Below are 21,718 nucleotides of genomic sequence, written 5' to 3'. Positions count from 1 at the left end.
TGATTTCTTGAGACAGAGACTGAAAAGAGCTTTTCTTTACTGGAGTCTCATAATAAGTCATGGTTACTTGAACAGGAGCTGATAAAACTCTCCTGACTTTTGGAGCTATGGTCAGACACTGAGCAGTGAATGAACAAATGATGAAGTGCCTATCTAAAGAAAAGTTTCCCAGATTCATAATATTCATACAATTAGGAAAAAGGAAACCAGAAAACATCCAAAGTTACTTCCTTTCCCAATCTCCATCCCACATTATCCAAGAAAGTGGTAGTGGAGGAGTTTTTATATCATAAATAAAAGTAAGACAGGGAAGTTTAAAACATAAATAGCTTGGGGGAGTCTGGAACCTAGTGTCCCGGTTGCAAGCTTATAAAAAAAACTTACGGGAAGGTTAAAACACTAGACAAAATTTCTCCATGCATGTGCCAAAGCATTCACTTCTCTTCAGGCAGACATTCTTGTTATTTTTCAATGGCTTTGCACAGAATTTTTTCAAAAAAAGAGAGGTCTCGTTTATGGATGATGGATGACTAAACACATAACTAAAGCAGGCAGAAATGCAGCAAGAAGCCACCACAACATCGGGCGAGGAGTGGGAGTAGGTTGGGAGCATACCCAATGGTGGGAGAAGAAACATCAAGCTCTCATTTTGGAGGACACAGTTCTGCTCTCCTTTTACTTCGCTTCCTGGTCACCGAGGTTAAATACAGTAACAGAGTAACAGAGATGGTGAGATCTAGGTAGTCTCACATTTTTGCGTATGGGACCCATTGCAACTGCACAATCTCTCTGTGCAGGCCTACGCATAGACGTCCTAGCTAGCTCAATACTTTTGTATGGGCTTTTCCAAACCTTAACTGTAAAATACATTTTCAGATGCATTTCCATGGATTTCAGATTAGACACTTTGCTTTCTTTTCACTGAAAAAAATTCAATTACTTACTATCTGTCCATCATCACTGAAGTAAACTTGGTAGTTTGTGGCTATTTTGGCTTTCACACTGTTTCAGTCTATGGAGAATGACGCATCTAAAATATTGTCTTGGTTTAATATGCATTAACTTGTTGGACCTTCTGCTAAAGACTTAAAACCATGTGTACACAAATAACTACTTAAGGTAGCTGAGTACCATTGAACTATTTACAGACATGCAAACCTTGCCATGAAAGACACCTTAAGCTTTGTGGTTACTGAGGCTGCAGAAGAGAAAACACTGAGCTTACTCCGAGTTAATATTTTAAAGTTCTTTTTGAAACCAACATTACCAGAAAAAAAATATTTTACTAGTTACTCATCAAGTCCAATGTTGTGACAACAGTAGATTTCACATCAAATTTTATGGCTGAAGAGATACAATGGACACAATGCCTTTGCTAGGTCTACATTATATACAGCCAAATATGCCATCCCCTGAGAACCAAACATTTAAAACTCTATCAGACACAAAATCATATGAGTTTAAGTTTACTTAATTGTAGTATTATTAATTACAACTTCCAAGCCCTAGTAATTTGTTTTAACCTCAACACTTGTGTATATCCCACATAAGTGTAGGGAGTAAAAGAGATGCTATTGGTACAGGAAGGAATGAAATGAGTTAAAATTCTGCAGAAATTGTGAGTCTGAGGAGACTGGTGTATTGGAGATGAAAGTAAAAGTTTAACAGAAATAAAGATCCTGGATCACATCAAGTAAATATTCATGCGTGTTGAGACTATTTAAATTTTTACTTTGATAATGTAAGTATTTATTTATAAAAGGATAACTAATACAAAAAGGTATTAATTGGAATGCATTTAAATGAAATACGGAATTTTAAAAGAAAAACTCATTACAACAATTTTTCCTTAACCTTTTAATGGGATATATAACATGCTATTCAAACCGCTTACCATTTGCCTTGTTCATTTATGAACTGTTGAACTGCATATCCAAACTGCTCTCTTGATGGACCAGAAAATATTTTTGCTTCTAGGAGCCCAACATTGTAGGCTTCACAGCAGTTATGAAGAACGCCTGTTAACAGAAAAATTATGATTATTGCAGAAGAAATTAAAGAAGAATTTTGATTCTGCTGAAAAAAAAGGCTCTTCATCTGGGCCAGCTCCCCTGACAGAAGAAAATAAAACATAGGCTTAGACATGTGCAAGAAAAAAACCCGACTTTTCCCTACAGTGCCCATCTGCCCATGCGTGATGCCTGTCTAGTGCTCTTTACAGGTGTTATGAAATGGTGGGCAGAGATCAACGACTCATTCCATTTGCCTTAACAAAATTTGCAGCATTACTAATGGGAATGTTTTAGCTGAAGTGAGGCAAGAAATATGATTCAAAAGTCTCTTATCCTTTACCTTAAGGCATGTTAAGCTTACGGCACAGCAAACATATCAATAGTCTGCTGAGGTACTTCAAAACAAAAAAGCACTAACAGTTACTGCTAATACAGTCTGTATTCTAGGGTCTATCTGCAACATAATGTTTGAGGCACGGAACAAAGATCAGATTCTCACCTACTGCATCAGAAAACCTACATTTTTGAGTAATTTCATTTTTATGCCAGAATCCTTTGTTTTCAGTATAAACAGTCTGAACAGTTGTCCAAACAGGAAAACTAAGAAATATAAACATGCAAGATAGAACTGGATTAATAACTCTTGACACCTAATGCTGAAACACCACTTTGCTGTGTTCATTGTATTAATTGCTTTTTCTTGAGCACTTGTGCACTTAGCAACAAGGGTACGCCACTCCATGCCTTTTTGAGGGGAACTGGCGGTGTGAGCCAGGGAGCCCACTCCTCATTCATAAAGAATGTGATTTCTTTCTGATCAAGAGCTGCAGGTAGACATCTAGGAGGATGTCCAATCCAAAAGCTGCAGGAAAAGGGCCAGAGTCCACTAACAGCTAGGAGTGGAAAACTGCCCCTCCTGCTCAGAAATGGAAGGACTGAGACAACTGTGGAATCCCAGGAACAAGTGACAGCCCAGAAGAACACATCAGGGCTCCTGAAAACCCTTAAAAAGTGGCAGCAATGGAAGAAATCATAACCTGCAGCTGTACTGTTCCCAGGTGAGGCAGGTTCACAGAGTCGCTCATGGGTTAAACATCATCCACCAAGTCACCTCTCCCTTCCTGTATGCTCAGACAAAACGAGTTTTATCTGCTCTGTGCACTTATTGTGCCTCACCGCAATAATTTAGTATGAATCACTGTACAGTAAAATGGCAGCCTTTATGATAATCCCCTAAAACAGGCACCCTTAAGGGACAGATTTGCTGATCTTTGTCACCTTAAAAATATATGCTTTTCCTAGTTTTGATTGGCAGAGAGCTCATTGTTGATATCACTCTCTTCCAGGTCCCCAAACCAGCTTTGGAAGAGAGGTTAACAGGGATTATTTCAGCATAAACAGCCCACCACAGTAGTGTGGCTGTAACAGTAATAACAATAATAACATCATAGTGAGAACATTAAAATCCTGAACATGAGTTTGCAGGCAAAGTTCATGACATGGAAGTAGTTTCAATTAATTTTGTGCCTTTGCCCACAGAATAGAAAACACAGAAGTTACTAGCAGAAGACTAAACACAACTCACACAGTTACGAATTCTTTACCACAAACTTAAAACAGGAAATCATATATTAGTTTTTTTCAAACAATCACTACCTACAGCTGGCCTCTGCAAAGCAAGCAATCACCCTTTGCTAAAAGAGTAGTTCCTTGAGAAACATCCTTAGAGATAAATATATTTTCTGAGTCATGTTATTCAAGACAGGAAAAGAGAATATGTACAGACATATCACTCTGTTTTGCAATACTTTTAACACTAAACACAACCACATATATTCATCGTTCAAGTCTGGATTTTCAGGAAGGGGAAAAGAGGAGATGCGGTAGATACTGACTATAGCCAGTAATTATTTTCTGATCTTATATATTTGCATTTTATCAAAGTATTTTGCTCATGTCACATCCAAGACTTATTTTTGGGTCTGTTGTTTCTAAATTACATTACCCTCAGCACAATTTAGAAGTGCCCCATTCTCAGAGGCCACAGGAGACCATACCACAATACCATCTCACATGTAAATACAGAAGAATAACTCTCCCAAGTTACGTTGTGCAAATGGAACTAAACTCTGGCTTTCAAATGAAGGGCTAAATATATCCTAGAATGATAAACATTTCCAGTTTGACCCCAAATCCAGTGACATCTAGAGAAAAAAACTTTACTGTCTGGACTCTATTACACAGTTATTAGCAAATCACACGCTAGGCAAGTGGTAACATGGCTAAATGTCTTCTGTGTAAATGCATTGGCCAATTTTGGTGCAGATGCATGGAAGAGCTTTTGAATTGCATCCACAGTGAGGGATTTATTAAATGCTACATCCAGGACAAAAATTTCCAGAACTGGATAAAACCACAGAGACAAGAGGTCACAACCAGCAGCCTGAAGGGAAGTCCCTGTGTTTGTTCAAATTCCCCTAGGGCACTGTGACAAGTCAGACAGGGGTCAACACAACATGTCCCGGGGTTATGCATTGCCTGTTCACCTCCCTTGTCCTGCATCCCTCCCTGGACCTGCCAGAGCCCTCTTGTGGTCCTGCTTTCTCCAAGGTGGGGGCTGATTTCAAGGAGCAAAGACATCACCTGGCCCCACCCAGGAATGCTTCACCTCCTATAGTTCCTCTGGGGTTCATGATGGCTTAGGGAATCAATACTCTTTTTTTCTCTTCGGCGTCCCACCTCTTCCCCTCACTGAACCATTTCACTCATCCTACCTATTTATCACTGTGGCTTGATTTTATACTTTTTAATAATATGCACTACTGCAGAAACAGAACACTGTTCTTTGAGGCAAGAATTTCTACCTGGAATAGTGGGAAAAGTGTCTGACAGACCATAGATCTCTTCTCAAAACTGCCCCTATCATCCTCCCTTCCCGGCTAGGCAGCCAGCCAGGAACAGTGCAAAGAAAAGAGAAAAAAAAAAAAAAACAACAAGAAAACCCAGTCTCTGAAGACACCCTGACATCTGCAATATTCTTATGGATCGGCTTTGCCTCTCACTCATGACTGTTTTGCAAAATCAAAATTGAAAGCCAGCGAATACACTTGACTCACTACAAACACTATCAAGCGAATCATAGTTTCAGCATATTTCAATCACAGTCATTTTAAATTCCACATTTTTATTATCATTAGCAAGTTTTTGATTTTTAGATCTATTCCACAGAAATTTTACTTGGTTTGGGCTTAGCAAGTATATAGTTGCAAAAATATACTAGGCATTCTCCTACTATTTTCCTCCATTGTATATAGTGCTTACACTATAAGGACATCTTTTACCCATTTTGTACATCTATCTAAATACAGTATTCAGAACAAGAAATTCAAGCATTTGTAGCCAAAAAAAGAGAACACGCTAAGTTTGATTCAAACCTATTTTAAGCCTGTGCTAGAATAAGAGGATTTCTTATGCTTTAAAAGGGTGCCAACCATTGAAACGTGTAGGTTTAAAGTACTGTATATTCTAGGCTGGACAGATTCAGTATCTGTTGCTGCCCTCAGGCACTGAACTTTGATAATTTAAGAATCCTGAAATAAAGAAAACTAATTCATTATCTGGATTTTAATAGCTTTTGGTGACAGACTTCTACTTTGTGACTTAACAGTCACGATGAGAGATTAGTTGGGCAAATAAAAACCCACTTCCTAATTTCTGTCTGTAAATGGCACTCTATTTACAGCCAAATAAACAGACTGCATGGAACAAAGGAGGCTACATACGAGCCCAAAACTTCTGAAGGCCCCTCTGAAGACTTCAAAAGCAGCAGTTTCTCTCTGCCACTGGGTAGAGGGCTTGGACACTTCAGTATAAAGAGGACAGCTTCATTGGGAACAGTAGCCTGCAACATAAAGCTTCAGACAAGAAAAGTTAGAAAAAGAAATCCTTAACGAGATAAAGGGAAATGCAGGCTTTCCAGTACTCTCCAGTATCTCTTTGCATGGTATTTTTTTCCGGGAATTACCATATTTCAACAACTGCATTATTGCAGCACATACCACAGGAGCCACAGCATGGGACCACAGCTGCTCTCATACTTCTATACCTCCGTTTTCTTACTCCTAGTAGGACAAAAAACACAGTACATGTTCTGACTGTGCATTTTTAAGCCTGAACATGTGTGAATTCTTCTATAACTGTAAGTGACATGTTTAATAATGGCTATAATGCCTTCTGCTTGCAGCCATTGAAGTGCAAGCTGAAGCAAGTTTGCTAAAGTAAGTTTACTGGAGTAATAGCTTATACTAGGTACACCCAGTTCATATTTGTTTTGATTTTGTAAACATAGCTCACAGCTTAAAGTGAACAAGAAAAAATGTCTGTTGGGTAACCACTCATTTCATATCATGATTATAATAGTTGTCTGATTTTAACCTCTTATTCAAATTAATCAATATAACAAAAAAAAAGTTCAATTGTATAAGAAATGAAGTCAGACTGTGTGTTTGATTACTTTGCTTATGAAACAAGTTTATGAAAGTTTAATAAATTATACTAAAAATATTATGCTGTCATAAGTGTCATAATAAACACGTCATTTTCAGTCTAAATAGTAAAACTGAATTTTCAATCTCTTTATACTATGTTGCAAAGGTGATGTGCCCGTTTAAGATGGTAATAGAAGGCAGAACACATTAATGATACAGACTCGATTATGGCAAGTCTCATTAGAACATCCAGTCAAACAGAGGCATTCACAGCTGCTGTTATTTTTAACTTCCATCAAACAGGCCTAGCAATCAAAACCAAAAAAAGACGACGCAATAGAATTTGACAAGTGAGTCTATAAAAAATGTACCTCATGCTAAGCAATAGTTTCAAATTTATCTAGTGTCAACTTTGCCAGGAGGAAACTTTAAAATGAAGGAAACTTTAAAACGAAGGAAAATTCATCACCTTCTTTCCTTGACAATACATTGTTCTCTTCTTTGAGCAAGTATCAGCTATAAAACAGAAAAAGTTCGTTATATAATTCAACTAAGTGACAATCTGTCTTTGTGAGTGAGCATTCATGACAGTAACCATGCCAGGAGACAAAACAGAAAGAGCTCCTGTGGGCAGCTACCCTCTGCTCGGTAGCACAGCCATTGCCAGCACCACTGCCCCTTGAGGCTTCAAACAGAGAACCCTGTGTACCCTGACAAACACAAAGTCATCAGTACGCTAGAGGATTTGGGAGTGGAAGGGGTAAGCATGTAGTCACTAAAGAAGAGCAAGGTTATGGCCTGGCATTATGACAAAACAAAGATACTATCACACACATTCTTGCATAAGTTTTTGAGTCCATAAACTGTTTTGGAAAAAAATATCAAGAAAAATTCCACTGATTATTGTCTGCTTCCCAAAGCAGTTTCATAGATTGGCAGCCAGTAAAATCTGTACAGCCTACAATGCCTTAATTGCTCAGTCCAGCATTTTTTAAAGTATTTTTTTCAGAAAAGGTCTTTACTTTCCCCTTTATGTTAATCTGCTCCAAGAATGCCATTACAAATTCCACAAAGAAAATTTTCCTTTGGTCTTAAAGACTTCTTCCTCCAAAGAACACACATCAGCTGGGCCATGAAGCCTGTCAGACCCCACCGAGGGCAAAGAAAAGAAAGGAGTGGGAGGGATGAGAAAACTCCTAACTCTTGCTTTCTGCTGGTTTTGTCTCCCAGCAGATTGCATACTGTGATTCCAGCTTTCTCCATGACTGCAGTATTTCTGAGGGCCCTCTTTTGGGGTGGATTTTCTGGTGTTTTGTATTGTGCTAGTTCACACTGGAACTCCTTAGTTGTCAGGAAACTTGTAAAAGCATTTTTGTCTCACTCAACTGACTTTTTTTCCATACCTTTGCAAAAAAATTGCTGAAATCGGCTCACAGATTCCGAAGTTTGTAAGGGAATATAGGCACCTATAGATAAAATCTGTACTATAATCACCTACTGTCCTTGAAATATTAGGCAGAAGGCAGAATGAAAGCAGGAAGAGAAGGTAATAAAACTGTGAAAGAGGGCAGTCAAGTAATATTTGCTTCATATAAAATATATTTAGTGTTACTTTACGGCTTTTTATTAAAAAGCAACAACATTTTGGTGTAAGAACAAAGTTACTCCCTTATTTTTCAGAACCCATGTAATCAGAGCAATAATCCAGCTGGGAGTAGTCAACTCTTCTTAGAGAATGAACAACCCATAATTTGAACAGCTTTCATAATACATTCTGTTTTGAAGTTTTTATTGACAAGACTGTGAATAGATAAAAGACAAAGCAAGCAGCATTACTTTATTACTTTTGCAAGCAATTCTGTTGAATTGCAGTACAGATATTCATTGTGGCTTTCAGAAGCCACCAAGCAATTCTCGCTGCAATGAGCTTCGTTGGGGAGCAAATCTTCCAAAAAAAGGAACTTTTTTTTTGTTAACATATTAGACCTCTGTCTGATCTGCTTGACTGTATCAGTGCCTGCATCGTGTGCATGCACAAGTAATGACATCAAATCAAGCTCCTTTCACGTAAAACAAGTAATTCTATATTGTTTGCACTGTTTGAGGCTTTTCTGTAAATAAGTATGTACTAAAGACATAAAGAAAGGTGTTTTACATTTACTCTGTGAATGTGGAATCTAGCTCACTTGATGCAGGGAAAACAGAGGACCACTTATAATTCAGTAAGTAAAAGTATATCAAACTCTCAATATAGTCAATATGAATAAAAAACATTTTCTCACTAGTTTTCTCTTGTATATTAATTACATTATTAATTAAAAATATTATCTATTTTTATTTATTATGGGCAACCTCATCAGTATATACTCAATGGCAAGTAGGTATCTTCAGCTCATGCGCTGACACAGCAGTTTTGTAATCATAGATATTTTGTTTTTATTTGAAGTCAAACAGATTTCTGATTGAGAATAACTTTCTACATAAAGACAATGCGAACCTAACCTGAATGGTGCCTACAAGAAAGCTGGGCAGGGATGTTTTACAAGGGCATATGGTGATAGGACAAGGGGGAATGGCTTTAAATTGGAAAGGGTAAGATTTAGATTAGACATTAGGAAGAAATTCTTCATTATAAGAGTGGTGAAGCACTGGCATGGGTTGCCCAGGGAAGCTGTGGCTGCCCCATCCCTGGAGGTGTCCAAAGCCAGGTTGGATGGGGCCTTGGGCAGCCTGATCTAGTGGGTTCTCCATGTCCCCAGCCATGGAGAAGGGCTTGGAACTGGATGAACTTTAAGGTCCCTTCCGGCTTGAACCATTATGTGATTCTGTGATTCAAAATGAGCAAAGAAAGCATTTGGCAAGACAGGATTTTTTGTACTAGAATTTGGGGTATCTTATAAGGCTCACTTCAGCTACTTTGTTGATATTTCAGTATGTTTACAGTAGCCTTAAAAGGCAAGTCTTCCTTTTACTGCTTCATCTATTTGTTTTACTTTCTTTTATCTTGAGACTGACGTTTTCTTCATATCAGCTACAATATCCCAAACTTTTAAATAATTAACAGAAGTTATAACTTTCAGTGTAGAAATAAATAATAGGCCATGCAAAAAAAAAAAAAATCACACTCAGAATAAAGAATAAACAATGCCTCATTTAGCAATAAATCCTATCTCCTGCCCCTCTTTTTCCCCTTGTCTCCCTCCTCCTAACAAGTTTTCTTGGCTTAGTTAGTCGACTGCTGCTTCCTGGAAGTAGGTCAGCTTCCAGTGTGAAAGCCTCGGAGTGTGTGAAAGCCTGAGTCACTGCCTTTCAGTTACAACTGTTTATGATCCAAGAAGCTGCACCGAAGAGCTACTATTAACCTGCTATAAAAGCAACTCAAACATGATATGACACACAAATGGGGAATGAAAAGTTAGAGAGACTGGGACAACACATCAAGGTGCTGCTGCCTGTTTTACTCTTCTGGCACTGCTGCACAGAAAGAGATCTGGTTAAATCTACCCATGACTGCATTAGTTATTTCAAATTACTTTTCTTTCTCTTGATAAGTCCCTATTTATGGCCAACACATTGCCCTCCTTGGCTCCTGGAGCAGATAAATAAGCTGCTCTTTATTTGAAGTTAAGAAATCACAACAACCTTCTGTACACACAAAGACTGATTCAAAGTAATGCTTAAAAGCAGCTCCTGCAGGACTGACAACTCCTTATGTGTCTTTAATAAAGACAGCAAGTATTCAAGCCTACTCAAATTTATTATCTTGGCATGTTTCCATCATTAAGTTCAGTGGGAAAAACCTTCCTTTACAGAAAATTTACATAAATTGCATCTTTTTAGTATGACCTGTAGTTTTTCTTCTCTTTTATCTCAGTACAACAAACAGGATTGTTTCAACTTTGTCCTTGGAGTACCACAATTTGTACTCACCAATACCAGAAAGAGATTTAAAAGTACATAAGGCTAAACTGCATATGTAACATATACATGTGTACAGCTTATTAGTGACCGGCTTAACAAATGATGATAAAAGACCACTTCATATGCTTCCCTATGATAAAACCTGACTTTCCAAGCAACCTTTCACTCCAGAAAAGTCTCTTCCTTTGTGTCCATGTTATCAGTTGTTGACCCTTCTTTTAAACCAGCAATATTTCCAAATATAGTCAAGAAGCATCAGCCATGTTACAACTGTGAGAGGAAATGCATGTCATCATTCAGAAACCAATGTGACTATTATCTCTATACCCCATTTGTTGCATTTGCTTGTCTCAGCTGCTATATAAACATGTTTATACACAGATGAATAAGCATGTTTGCACATAGGCATCAAGAAGATGGGAAAGCAAACAAAGGTGTCTTTTTTTTCCCCCACCCATCTCACACTCTAGACTCTATGAATATTTAAGTGTATCATAATATTTTAGTATACTATATCATAATATCACTAATAAATGTGACCTGAAAAGGTCAAATTAACAAAAGGCTGTGGGACTTGCCATCACCACTAATCCCTTTCCTGCTCCTGTGTCACATCCTGCAGTGTAATGACTGAAGCAGCTTGAAAGTAACCCTGCCACTTAGGACACTGCGTTTGGAACCCTGTTCCTCCCTCACAACTTTTCAAAGGCCAGCTAGGAGTTCAACTTTCTGTGCTGTATGCAGACAGCCCTAGAAACAAGAACAGCCTCAGCTGTAAAGAAACTGCTACATCAGCTTCCTGCAAAAAGAAAACCTCCAAAGAACCACAGGATATATAACACAATAGTTGGAAGAACTATGGTTATCAGAACTTTTGTTTTCCCTTCGCAGACTTACTTACTATTTCTCTCCCTGGTTGTAATGGTCTGGCAACCTGAATGGTCATCTGAAATTTCTCCTTAACACAAACTGAAATGATCAATTCTGGTACCAACCAGAATCAATTCTGTTGCCAGAATTTGGGCTCATAAAAATGAGGAAAACCCAGGAAGCCCAGACTTCAGCAGCTATCTAACCAAGAATGATCTTAAAATCACCCATCACCTACGTTCCACAGCCCAAAGTTGCATAAAACTTCAAATATGATACAGCTGTATAAGCACTCCTGTCTAAAAGGAGTTTCCCACCCTACTGTAGACCTACTGATATAGTGGTCAGAGGCAAAGGATACCTTCTGAGTAAATAATTTCTGCTCTAAATAATTAAATTATTTAACTAAATAACTTGTTTTCATGCACTGTCTATTTACCAAATGTGAATTGCATAAGAGGTCCAAAAGGGCCAACTCGGAACGCTTCCCAGCTGAGCGCCCCAGATGTACGGCCACAGGCAAGATGTGTCTTTGCTTGTCTGCCTGGGAACATAAATATGCATCCCAGGATAAGCTGAGGCCTGGTTTCAACAGCACAGGTACGGAGCGTTTCTCTGACTACTTTACTGCCTGGAAGCAAAGATGCTTCTGGAAAAGTCTGAGAAGTGAGTCTACATCTCCATGAGCCTCAAGGGAGAAATAAGTTCCTATTTCCCATGTGACTATTATCATCACTTCTCAGGCAGCTCCTTCTTGGAAAAAATGCTGATCTAGACACCTAACTCCTGAAACCCTTCCGCACTCTTGACCTCGGGGGAAGGAGGCACCTCATGCAGGTACTGGAGAAGGACGGCATTCAAACACTCCCTTCAGCCAATTGGTTAACAGCAGGAGCTTTCCTGCTTTGCAAGCAAATATTTTTTGTGCACTTTAAAAGCATCTAAATGTCTCTGCTGAGTCCAAGGCACCTAACACTTCATGCTGGGGCAGGGTGACAAGGTTCCAGGTGAAGCGAGGCTGCAGCTTGCACTCTCTCAGCCCGCACACCAGGCTCTGGTGTATCCAGATGCCTGTGGTCAGGTAGGTGACAGGCTATCTCTAGCCAGAGTTCACAAAAAAATTTATCTTTTTGGTAAAATGCAGTCATTGTACATTTCAAGTTCAGAGAGAAGGGCCCAGGTACATTTAAGAAGAGTTTTCTGGAGATAATACTTGCTTCCACAAAAGGAGAACAGTTGCTTTTTGTCTTCACAGAGCAAAGTCTATTATTGCCATCAATTTCTCAGAAAGATAACACCAGAGACTCTAGAAGTATTTTTTTACTGTTCAATATGATGAACTGGCTTTGGGCAGGTTGGAAAAGAAAACAACAAAAAAAGAGAGTAGAAACGGTGAAATGAAAGAATGTTTGGCTAGAGTCATGCATAACTACTACTAGCAGAGCTACTAAAGGACTACTATCCAAGCAGTGCTGCTGGATTTTTCCTGTTCATTGTTTTGCCCATCTAAATAAGAGAGTTCCTTAATTTTCAATAATTTCTGCTAATCTAAATTTGACCTATATGTATTTCAGAAATATTTAAATGAGAACTCTATAAGGTGAGCATAGTTAGACGAAGCGTCAGGCCACTTTAACTTTTTCCACTTAGGAAAGTTTAGATAAGATCTCCATCGGAAAAACTTCAGCTAAATCAGAGTTTAATATCTACAAATCCAATCAGTTCTATGTATGAAGTACTGCACATAAATATAACTGAATTTTATACTACACAGTAGGAATACTGGATTAAATTGCTCTCATATTCATTATTACAGCATTACTTTTATTGTCTTATTAGACTGTATAGTTAAAGTAGAATTGGTGAAAAAGCATTTAATAAAACATAGTGCCTGTCTCCAGTTAGTAATTACTATTCTCCCAAAACAGAAAATGTAAATAAGGATAGTGACACAGAAACATCTGAGTCACACACCCACCATTGCAATGATTGGTAAACATCCAGGACACAGTAGTTGTTGGGGGAAAAGATACCCCACTTGCTTCTGCTTCAGGAGGTGTCTATCAAAGGGATTCCTCAGTGTTTTACTTTCCTTATTGTAGCATTTTGCTACTAAGAAACCAGACTACTAATTCTTGACACCAGTTGTCATAATTTGCACAAGTATGTAGACATTTGCCTAATTAAGAGAATGGGACCAGCAATGAGTAAATTTAAAGTAGAGTAATTTACTGATTTGGTGTTTTAGCAGGTTATGTAATGAAGTAGAATTTCTTATCTGGTGTGCTTTTGCAGCTGAAGGGAGATGTGAACACAACAGTCACCAGAATGGAGAAGCTCTGAGAAGTGACTGCTGTGTATATGGAAAACGTAGACATCCTGTTAGCTAATCCAGATGGTTTACCTGTGGGGAGCTGCATTACTCCAGGCAGCACAGAGCATGACACAAATTCATCCCCCAAAAAGCACTGGGTTGACAGCTTCTCATAATGGCATCCACTGCTGCACTATGCTCATGTAAACTGAGCGTGGGATGACTATTCCTCATTCAGATAAAGAAGCCTGATCTTGAATTTGGTTGAAGTAGTTATTTACTGGCTAATCCAGTGGGTCAGCCAGCCTGGGTATCTGCATTGTTATTGTTACACAAAAGCTTGGTGTTGCAGCCTTAACACAGCACCACCTGCTGCCAGCCTTCTTGCTTAAGGGTCACTTCTATTTGAGATAGATGGCTAAACAGGCAGATAGACTGAATTAGGTTTTTACTTCCCACCTTTCTCCACCACCACCCCTATCTTCAAACCCCATTATTCTCCTAATTTCCACTCTGCGATACACTCCCTTTCAAAAGTGCGTTCTTAACAGTAATTCCCCTCAAGATTTTTTATTATCTGATCTTTAGAAATAACCAACTGTACTACCCAAGGAGATCTGTATGATTAAAAAAATACATCCTGTATGAGATAAAGGAAGAACGAGAATTCAAAGGACAAAATAAGTCGGGAATAAGGCAACAGAGTTTCACCAGAACTGTGCATAACTTCCAAGCCCTTCATCCTGTCTACTAGTAATTTGAAGAGAACAAAAGAATCTGTGACATTCATCATGTGTGACATTCAACCACGCAGATTCCATTCAGCAGACACAAAATACCTTTGCTTGTTCTGCATTCAGAGGGTCTATGTTGATCTTACTTCTTTGCCTGTGTAATTCTTCTTTAAAGTCCTGAATAATATGCAAGTTTCATTAGTTTCTTAAGGAATATGCATCTCCATGAGAAAATAAAAATAACTTAGTCCTCTGCAGATCCTCAAATGCTATTGAGGGACTAGGTAAAAGTAACAATCACTAGCACTCCGAATATTGAGTTTACTTGGTAATTCAGAACTCCCAGTCTGATCTGGAAGCACTGAAAATGCTCACACAGATTACGTTGACTCTAGTAGATGCCTTTTGTATTCTCCACCTCCAGAAAATGAGTGCAACATGAGCAGGAAGAACATTATCGCGTATTGCTTTACAGGGATACACACTCACACTCAGCTAATATAGACAGAAAGTACCATTTATCCTGTATAATTCACATTCATTTATTTTTACTATCCTTTTATCAGTATCTTGAGAAGGTGGTATGTTCACAGAACTACTTAGCACAGATATGTGTCAGTCTTTCACATAAAGGTTTATAAATAAAAACCTTTCTCCATTATCTTTTTTAACAGAAATGAAAAACAAGTCTGAGACAGTTCTCTGATGTCCTTGACTAATTTGAATGGAAACAGTACAGCAAATTTATTTACACAAAAAAGTAAGCTCATCAACTTTCTTTCTCTCACTGTACAGGGTCTGAAATCCTAACACAGTGGAGTATCACAGGGCCAGGGATCATTATGTGAAAAAGAAGTCCCAAACATTAAAACTGCTAATGTCCTAAGCCAAGCAGATAACATGTGTTGGTATGCAAGTGCATGGCTATTCCGATAAGAATCCAGCCTGTGTCCTGTCTGCATTTCGGCATGGTCACCATGGAAATGGGAATCAGCCTGCACAGAGCCTAACAAAGAAAACCTTTAAATGAAAATAACAACACTGGATAGAAATTGCCTATGATTTCTGCTGGGGAAAATTACTTGCTTTACTCATCTGTAGATGTATAAACACCCTTTTACCTGTATTAACCCTGAATAAAAAAGTATTTTACTCACATTTAGCTGTTTGGACTTAAAGCCATTACACTGGCAGGTCTAGTTATTAGCCCTCATGAATATACATTACATAAAGTAAAAGAAAAAACCCACTTTAATTAATTCAAAATTAACAATAGTAAACAAAGACCACACTGGATAACATTTACATAGTGACTAAGAAACAGAACAAAACCGAGGAATATCAGTCCTTGCACTTCTTTGGCTTTTTAAATGAAAATTCTGTGTCACTGAATCAAAAAAGCAAAGAACAATTTGAAAATTGTTCCAGAGCCATACAGCACATATTTAAAACTTGTTAGTAACGTCTCATGTTTATTTTGCCCAAATTATGCACAAATAAATACTGTTAACGTGTTTAGGAGTGTGATGGTAATACCACGTGTGCTTTCTAAAATAAACATCATACAAGTCCTGCAATACAGTATGAATGAAGCCTTACTTCAATGTGCAATGCTGTGAAAGGCAAAACTCCAAAAATAATATATTATACTGCTCCTACTACTGTCAAACTCTCTTAAAGTAGGAAAAAGCTAGACAGAGTTTTAGTTTAAGATGAGTTTACATTTGGGTCTTGCTTTCAAACAATCCCCAGATTTTAGAATGATATGCAACATTAACATTACTCACAAATATGGTAATAAAACAGTACGGTAATAGAAAAAAAAGTACCACAAAGAAAGAGAAAGGCAAAAATTAAGACAGCTTGTACAGCTTTAAGTTGCTATGTGTGCATGCATGTTATAATCACACACCACATTTTCAGTTGGGCTTCTGGATTAATTTATTGCACAAAATGTGCAATTTTCATTTGCTGTTCAGTTATGTTTAGTCCCTGCTGCTTAGTACACGGCCTTGTACTTTTTAAGTATATGATTTTAAGCTACTGAATTAGCAGACCAGTTTCCTTTTGGATTCACCTGCACGTATCTTGACAACAAGCATCTACATATTTGGATGGAATAGAATTTACTTTTCAACACTCAATTGGAATGAGTAACCACCTTTAAAAAAAAGTATGGTCAGAAGTACTTACCACTTTTGGATATCTAGTGATACTGCTAAAACTTTAATTTTTTTCAGAATACTTAGCCCATTCAAAATACAATTTCCATTGACCTCATTCACAGCTGTGAATACACAGCAGCTTTACATGTCAAGATGCACTGTCACAATGAGCTCAAGCCACTGGAAGTACTAGCTACTAGTGAAAGGGACTTTTCCATCTTCCCTCCCTTCTCTGGCCATGAGTTCTGACTGTCTCCTGTGCCAGTGCTAACACTTAAATTGCTCAAGTGAACAGGATCAGTTTAGCTCATCTACAAAACTGACCTGGCCTAAAAAAGGGGAAAATATTATTCAGGCAAATGGATTCCCAGTCCAAGCCCCACTGACAACACAGGGAAACTGGTGGGAACATGCAATCAGGAGTGGACAAAATGTCCCTCGGTGTCAGCCCCACATTGAGGTCAGCTTAACCAGATTGTGAAAACGCAGCTCCAGTTTTGAGAGCCCCTGGCTGAGCAAAGAGAAAGAGAGGAACACAAAAGCTCCAACCACGTGTCAAAGATTTGATTTAAATGACTCGCCTGAAATTGCACTCAGCTTTTGTAACAAAAAATGAGGAAAAGAATCCAATTTTGCACGAGGGGGAAGGAGGGAATCCTCTCTCTTCATCCAACTATTCGTCCTCATTTGTAGAGCACCTTCTAATTCCAAAACTAAGCAAGGTGAGAGTCCCGGTCTCTTCTCCGATCATACTGTTTTCCCGTCCATGCGCAGTGAGAGCAGCTAGGCTGTGCATATGGACCCAACGGACAACATGATGCATTGATGTGCAGAAGGGACAAATCCAGGCAGCTAATTTATTTCAGACATTTCCTAACTCTTTCATGTTAAACTCTGTTCTTCTATGACAACTTTCATCCTAGTTCTAAAAAAGTGATCTGAAATAAAAAAAAAGACTATGCCAGTGGAGTCCTCTCCTATCCCTCTGTACAACTCTAAAGCCGATTGCCAACAAGGTCTCCAAGACAACAGCATGTTTTTCATCAGCAAGGGTCAGAAATACATAAATGCAGAATACACAAATACATACTACATACAGAAAAAGGATTTCACTTGGCAATCTTGTATTCTATCTTAGGTTTTAGAGTAACCCCCCTTCCTAATTTCACAAAGAGCTGCTAGTAGTCCTCAAGTGGGACACCTGTGGATCAAAAGGCATAACCCTATTTAGCTGTGATTTTTTTTACTTTACAGTTAAATAGCGTGAGCAGTACGTGCTTCACAGAGTATGGATTTTAAGAACATATCAGTTATACCATTCACATCCCGGAGCGCTGGAAGAAGCCATGTGGTGGGTTTGAATGTGAAGTCCTGCAGAGACAGTATTGGTTGGGGCACATTAAATTTCATGTCCTCCACTTGGCATGGTCCTCCAACACTATCAGTTGAGAACCGACTCTGAAGTGAGCTATTCTCATGAAAAGGGAGAACAAGCCTATTCACTCAGCACCCAGGAATCAGCTAAGACCACACAGTACAACCAGCAAACCAGGATTCAAAAGCAAACCTGGAAACCAGAATGCCTCAAACAACAATGAAGATTGCTGTAAAAATACCAAATAACATGAGAACATAAGAGAGAGAGTTTCTGTGTTTGCAGGTTAGACCTAGACCTCACACAGAACAGCTACTACTGCAATTCCAACAGTAGAGGAAGACTCCATACCAAGGATGGACAGAATTTATGTTAGATTCAAGCTGATAAAAATAGGTTTCTTTCCAGAGGAATGTAATTTTCTAAATATTTGTTACTTGGCCACATTTAGGTAGATTTTCAAGGTGATGCAAATAGCACCTTCCTGCCAAATTTCAAATATCTCCTCTGAAGCATGAGGGCACTAAGAGCTTTCCAAAAAAAATGTTACCAGAATTGAGCTCAAGAAAGCTACTGTATTTTCCACTGGCCTACGTCACAAAAAGATCTGGACTACTTTCTGATTTTCAAGAACAAGCTGATGAAGAAATGGATGCTCAAAAGGTAAATTTAAAGAACTATATGTGGCAAACCTATAAGCAACTAAGAGCACTGTGTTATAACAGAAAGCATCAGGCTTAATGGCACAGGTTACCCTATCAAGTAATTTGCTTACTGCTATTCCTCATTATAAACTACTTCTGTGTGCTATATACTTTTTGGTCAACATCTAACAAAGTGGTAGCAAAGTCTTAGCAAAATGTTAGTTCTGTTGCATTTCTATTCCTTTCATTTTGTCTTTACCACTTTCAAAACACAAAAGTACATACCAGCAATGAATAACCCACACCTTTGCCAACTGTTGCATTACTTTTAGTTGAATCCGGAGACACAAAGCAGCCATAAACCTATGTGGTCCATTTAATCTAGCTAATAATTCATATACTGACTTAAAATGAAGTTTAAAATAAACTCAGAATATTTTCCTGAAGTATTGGCTAACTCCACTAAGCTTGCCCAATGAAATTCAAGAATACCGCCTTTGAAAGTAAAGCAGTTCATTAGAATTCAATCAATTCAAAAACGATTATGGGACAGCTACAACAGTTCCACCACAGCAGGACTCCACATCATTCACGGAAAATGCTCCCATCCTGAAACTTCTTTTTTCTTGCTACTTCTAGAAGATCAAAATGGCCTAAATGAATATCAACTCAGCAATTACATCCACCTAACATCCAATGCCGCAACACATCTGAAATCAGAATTATGGCAGCTTTCAACTGTATGAATGAAGATAAATCATCGATAGTGTCTGAACAAAGTAGACATATCCCGTTTCTGTCAGTCTCATTGCCAAAGGAATCCTCCTCTCACAGTCCTTATCTTCTGCTTTCAGCACCACTGTACATTTATTTGTAAGCTGTAAGAACACATGAATTACTGGGCATGTTGATGTGTGCAGTGACTGTAACTAGGAGAATAAAGGACAGATTCAGCAAAACTGCAAAGTGAATGTTTTGCCCTCTGAAAAGCCTTTCTCTTTCCTTAGAAAATTACCCGGGTGTTTGTATACCGCATATCTCATCACAGGTTAATATTTTTGCATTTGATTTCATACCCCGCAGCCGCACATTCCACCGCGGTTTGCCATAGTTACTGAAGGAACAAGTTGGAACAGCTCATCAGTGGAAACTCGTTTTTTTATGCTGCTTCTTCAGCGACTTATTAATTAAGGGTTCGTGAGAGTACACAGTAATATTAATACTCTGAACGTGCTTGGGAATTCACTCATGGCAAGTGAATATTATGTCCTAGAGTTCCCAGGAAAATAAAAGTAATGGTAATTTAGTCAGCCAAGACAAGGAGGAGATAATTCAAGTTTCCCTGTCCTTTTCCAAGGAAGGACATCTGCCCAACGGGGCGGGAAGAGATCTAGAGAACTCTTGCAAATTAGGACCAGCATTCACAAGGAAGACTATAATTGTTCCTCTTAAAATAAATAAATAAAAAAGCATTATCACCCTTTCACCGTCAATTCACGCAGCAAAGGGGACCCACAAACCCGGCGAACACACGCTCCGCGTCACGGAAAGGCGAAGCCAACACCAAGACCCGAGTTCAGGGGTTTGTTTAAGTCGCTCTAAAAGCGCCACCGCCGCCGCCGCCGCCGCCTCAGCCCCGCGCGGGCGCCACGAGACACGCGCTGCGGGGCAGAAACGCCGAGAGCTCACAGCCCGGACCCCGCACGGCCCCGCACACACCAGAGCGGGCGGACGGACAGACAGACAGACCGACCCAGACAGACCTACCGAGGGCGAGGAGCAGCGCGGCCGCCGAGCCCATGGTGCGGGGTCGCTACCGCTCTGGCTTCTTCCCAGCCCAGCAATGAGCGTCACCTGCTCCTCGCCGCGCCGAAATATCCCTCCTCCTCTTCCTCCGTCTCCTCCTCCTCCTCCACGCCCCCTGCGGCCGGAGGCAGGTCCCCATCCCCCCCGGGCCCCGCTTTCACTCCCGGGGTGAGAGGTGCTGCGCTGCCTCCGGAGCGAGGGGTGCCCCGAGAGAGCGCTGTGGGGATGCCCCTTTCCCAGCTTTGGGGATGCCTCTTCCTCAGGTTTAGGGATGCACCTTCCCAGCTTTGGGAAAGCCCCTTTCCCAGCCTTGGAGATGCCTCTTCACAGTTTTGGGGATGTCCCTTCCCAGCTTTGGGGATGCGCCCTCCCAGCTTTGAGGATGTATCTTCCTCAGGTTTGGGGATGCCTCTTCCCAGCTTTGAGGATGTTCCTTCCCAGCTTTGAGGATGTCCCTTCCCAGCTTTGCAGATGCCTCTTTCCCAGCTTTGGGGATGCCTCTTCCCAGCTATGGGGATGCCCGTTTCCCAGCTTTGGGGATGCCCATTTCCTAGCTTTCGGGATGCCTCTTCCTAGTTTTGAGGATGCTTCCTCCCCTTCTTTGGGGATGCCTCTCTCCCAGCTTTGCAGATGCCTCTTCCCCACTGTGGGGATGCCTCTTCCCAGCTTTGAGGATGCTTCTCCCCAGCTGTGGGGATGCTTGTTCCCACTTTTGGGATGCCTCTTCCCCAGCTTTCGGGATGCTTCTTCCCCAGCTATGGAGATGGCTCTTTCCCAGCTTTGGGGGTGCACCTTCTGAGCTTTTAGGATGCCTCTTCCCAACATTGGGGATGCACCTTCTGAGCTTTCAGAATGCCTCTTCCCAGTTTTGGGGATGCGCCTTCCCAGCTTTGGGGATGCCTCTTCCCAGCTTTGGGGATGCATCTTCCTCAGGTTTGGGGATGCATCTTCCCAGCTTTGGGAAAGCCCCTTTCCCAGCCTTGGGGATGCCTCTTCCCCGCTTTGGGGATGTCCCTTCCCAGCCTTGAGGATGCCTCTTCCCAGCTTTAGGGATGTCCCTTCCCAGCCTTGCAGATGCCTCTTACCAGCTTTGGGGATGCTTGTTCCCAGTTTTGGGGATGCCCCTTCCCAGCTTTGGGGATGCCTCTTTCCCAGCTTTGGGGATGCTTGTTCACACTTTCGGGATGCCTCTTCCCCAGCTTTCGGGATGCTTCTTCCACAGCTATGGAGATCCTAGCTTTGGGGATGCCTCTTCCCAGCTTTGGGGATGCCTCTTCCCAGCTTTGGGGATGCCCCTTTCCCAGCTTTGGGGTTGCCCCTTCAACAGCTCTGCAGATGCCTCTTCCCAACTTTGCAGATGCCTCTTCTCAGGTTCGTGGATGCCTCTTTC

The 21,718-nt window shown here is 40.1% G+C and overlaps 1 protein-coding gene across 2 annotated transcripts in view; it reads right to left on the bottom strand.

Annotated features, from left to right (window-relative positions):
• The window catches only part of ITGA2 (integrin subunit alpha 2), a 67,762-nt gene extending 47,352 nt beyond the window's left edge, over positions 1-20,410 (bottom strand). The window contains exons 1-2 of one of the 2 annotated variants that reach the window (XM_054053555.1): positions 20,290-20,410; positions 1,895-2,018 (exon numbers count right to left, since the gene is read on the bottom strand). In XM_054053555.1, the coding sequence (XP_053909530.1) occupies positions 1,895-2,018; positions 20,290-20,323 (158 nt within the window). In that variant the 5' untranslated portion in view covers positions 20,324-20,410. Of the gene's footprint in view, positions 1-1,894; positions 2,098-20,289 lie in introns of those variants that run through there. The other variant, XM_009555854.2, reaches the window with a different exon arrangement.
• Between the last annotated feature and the right edge of the window lie 1,308 nt (positions 20,411-21,718).

The sequence above is a fragment of the Cuculus canorus genome, chromosome Z (genome assembly GCF_017976375.1).
Source record: "Cuculus canorus isolate bCucCan1 chromosome Z, bCucCan1.pri, whole genome shotgun sequence".
Taxonomy (NCBI): Eukaryota; Metazoa; Chordata; class Aves; order Cuculiformes; family Cuculidae; genus Cuculus; species Cuculus canorus.
This window is presented reverse-complemented; position numbering and strand designations above follow the sequence as displayed.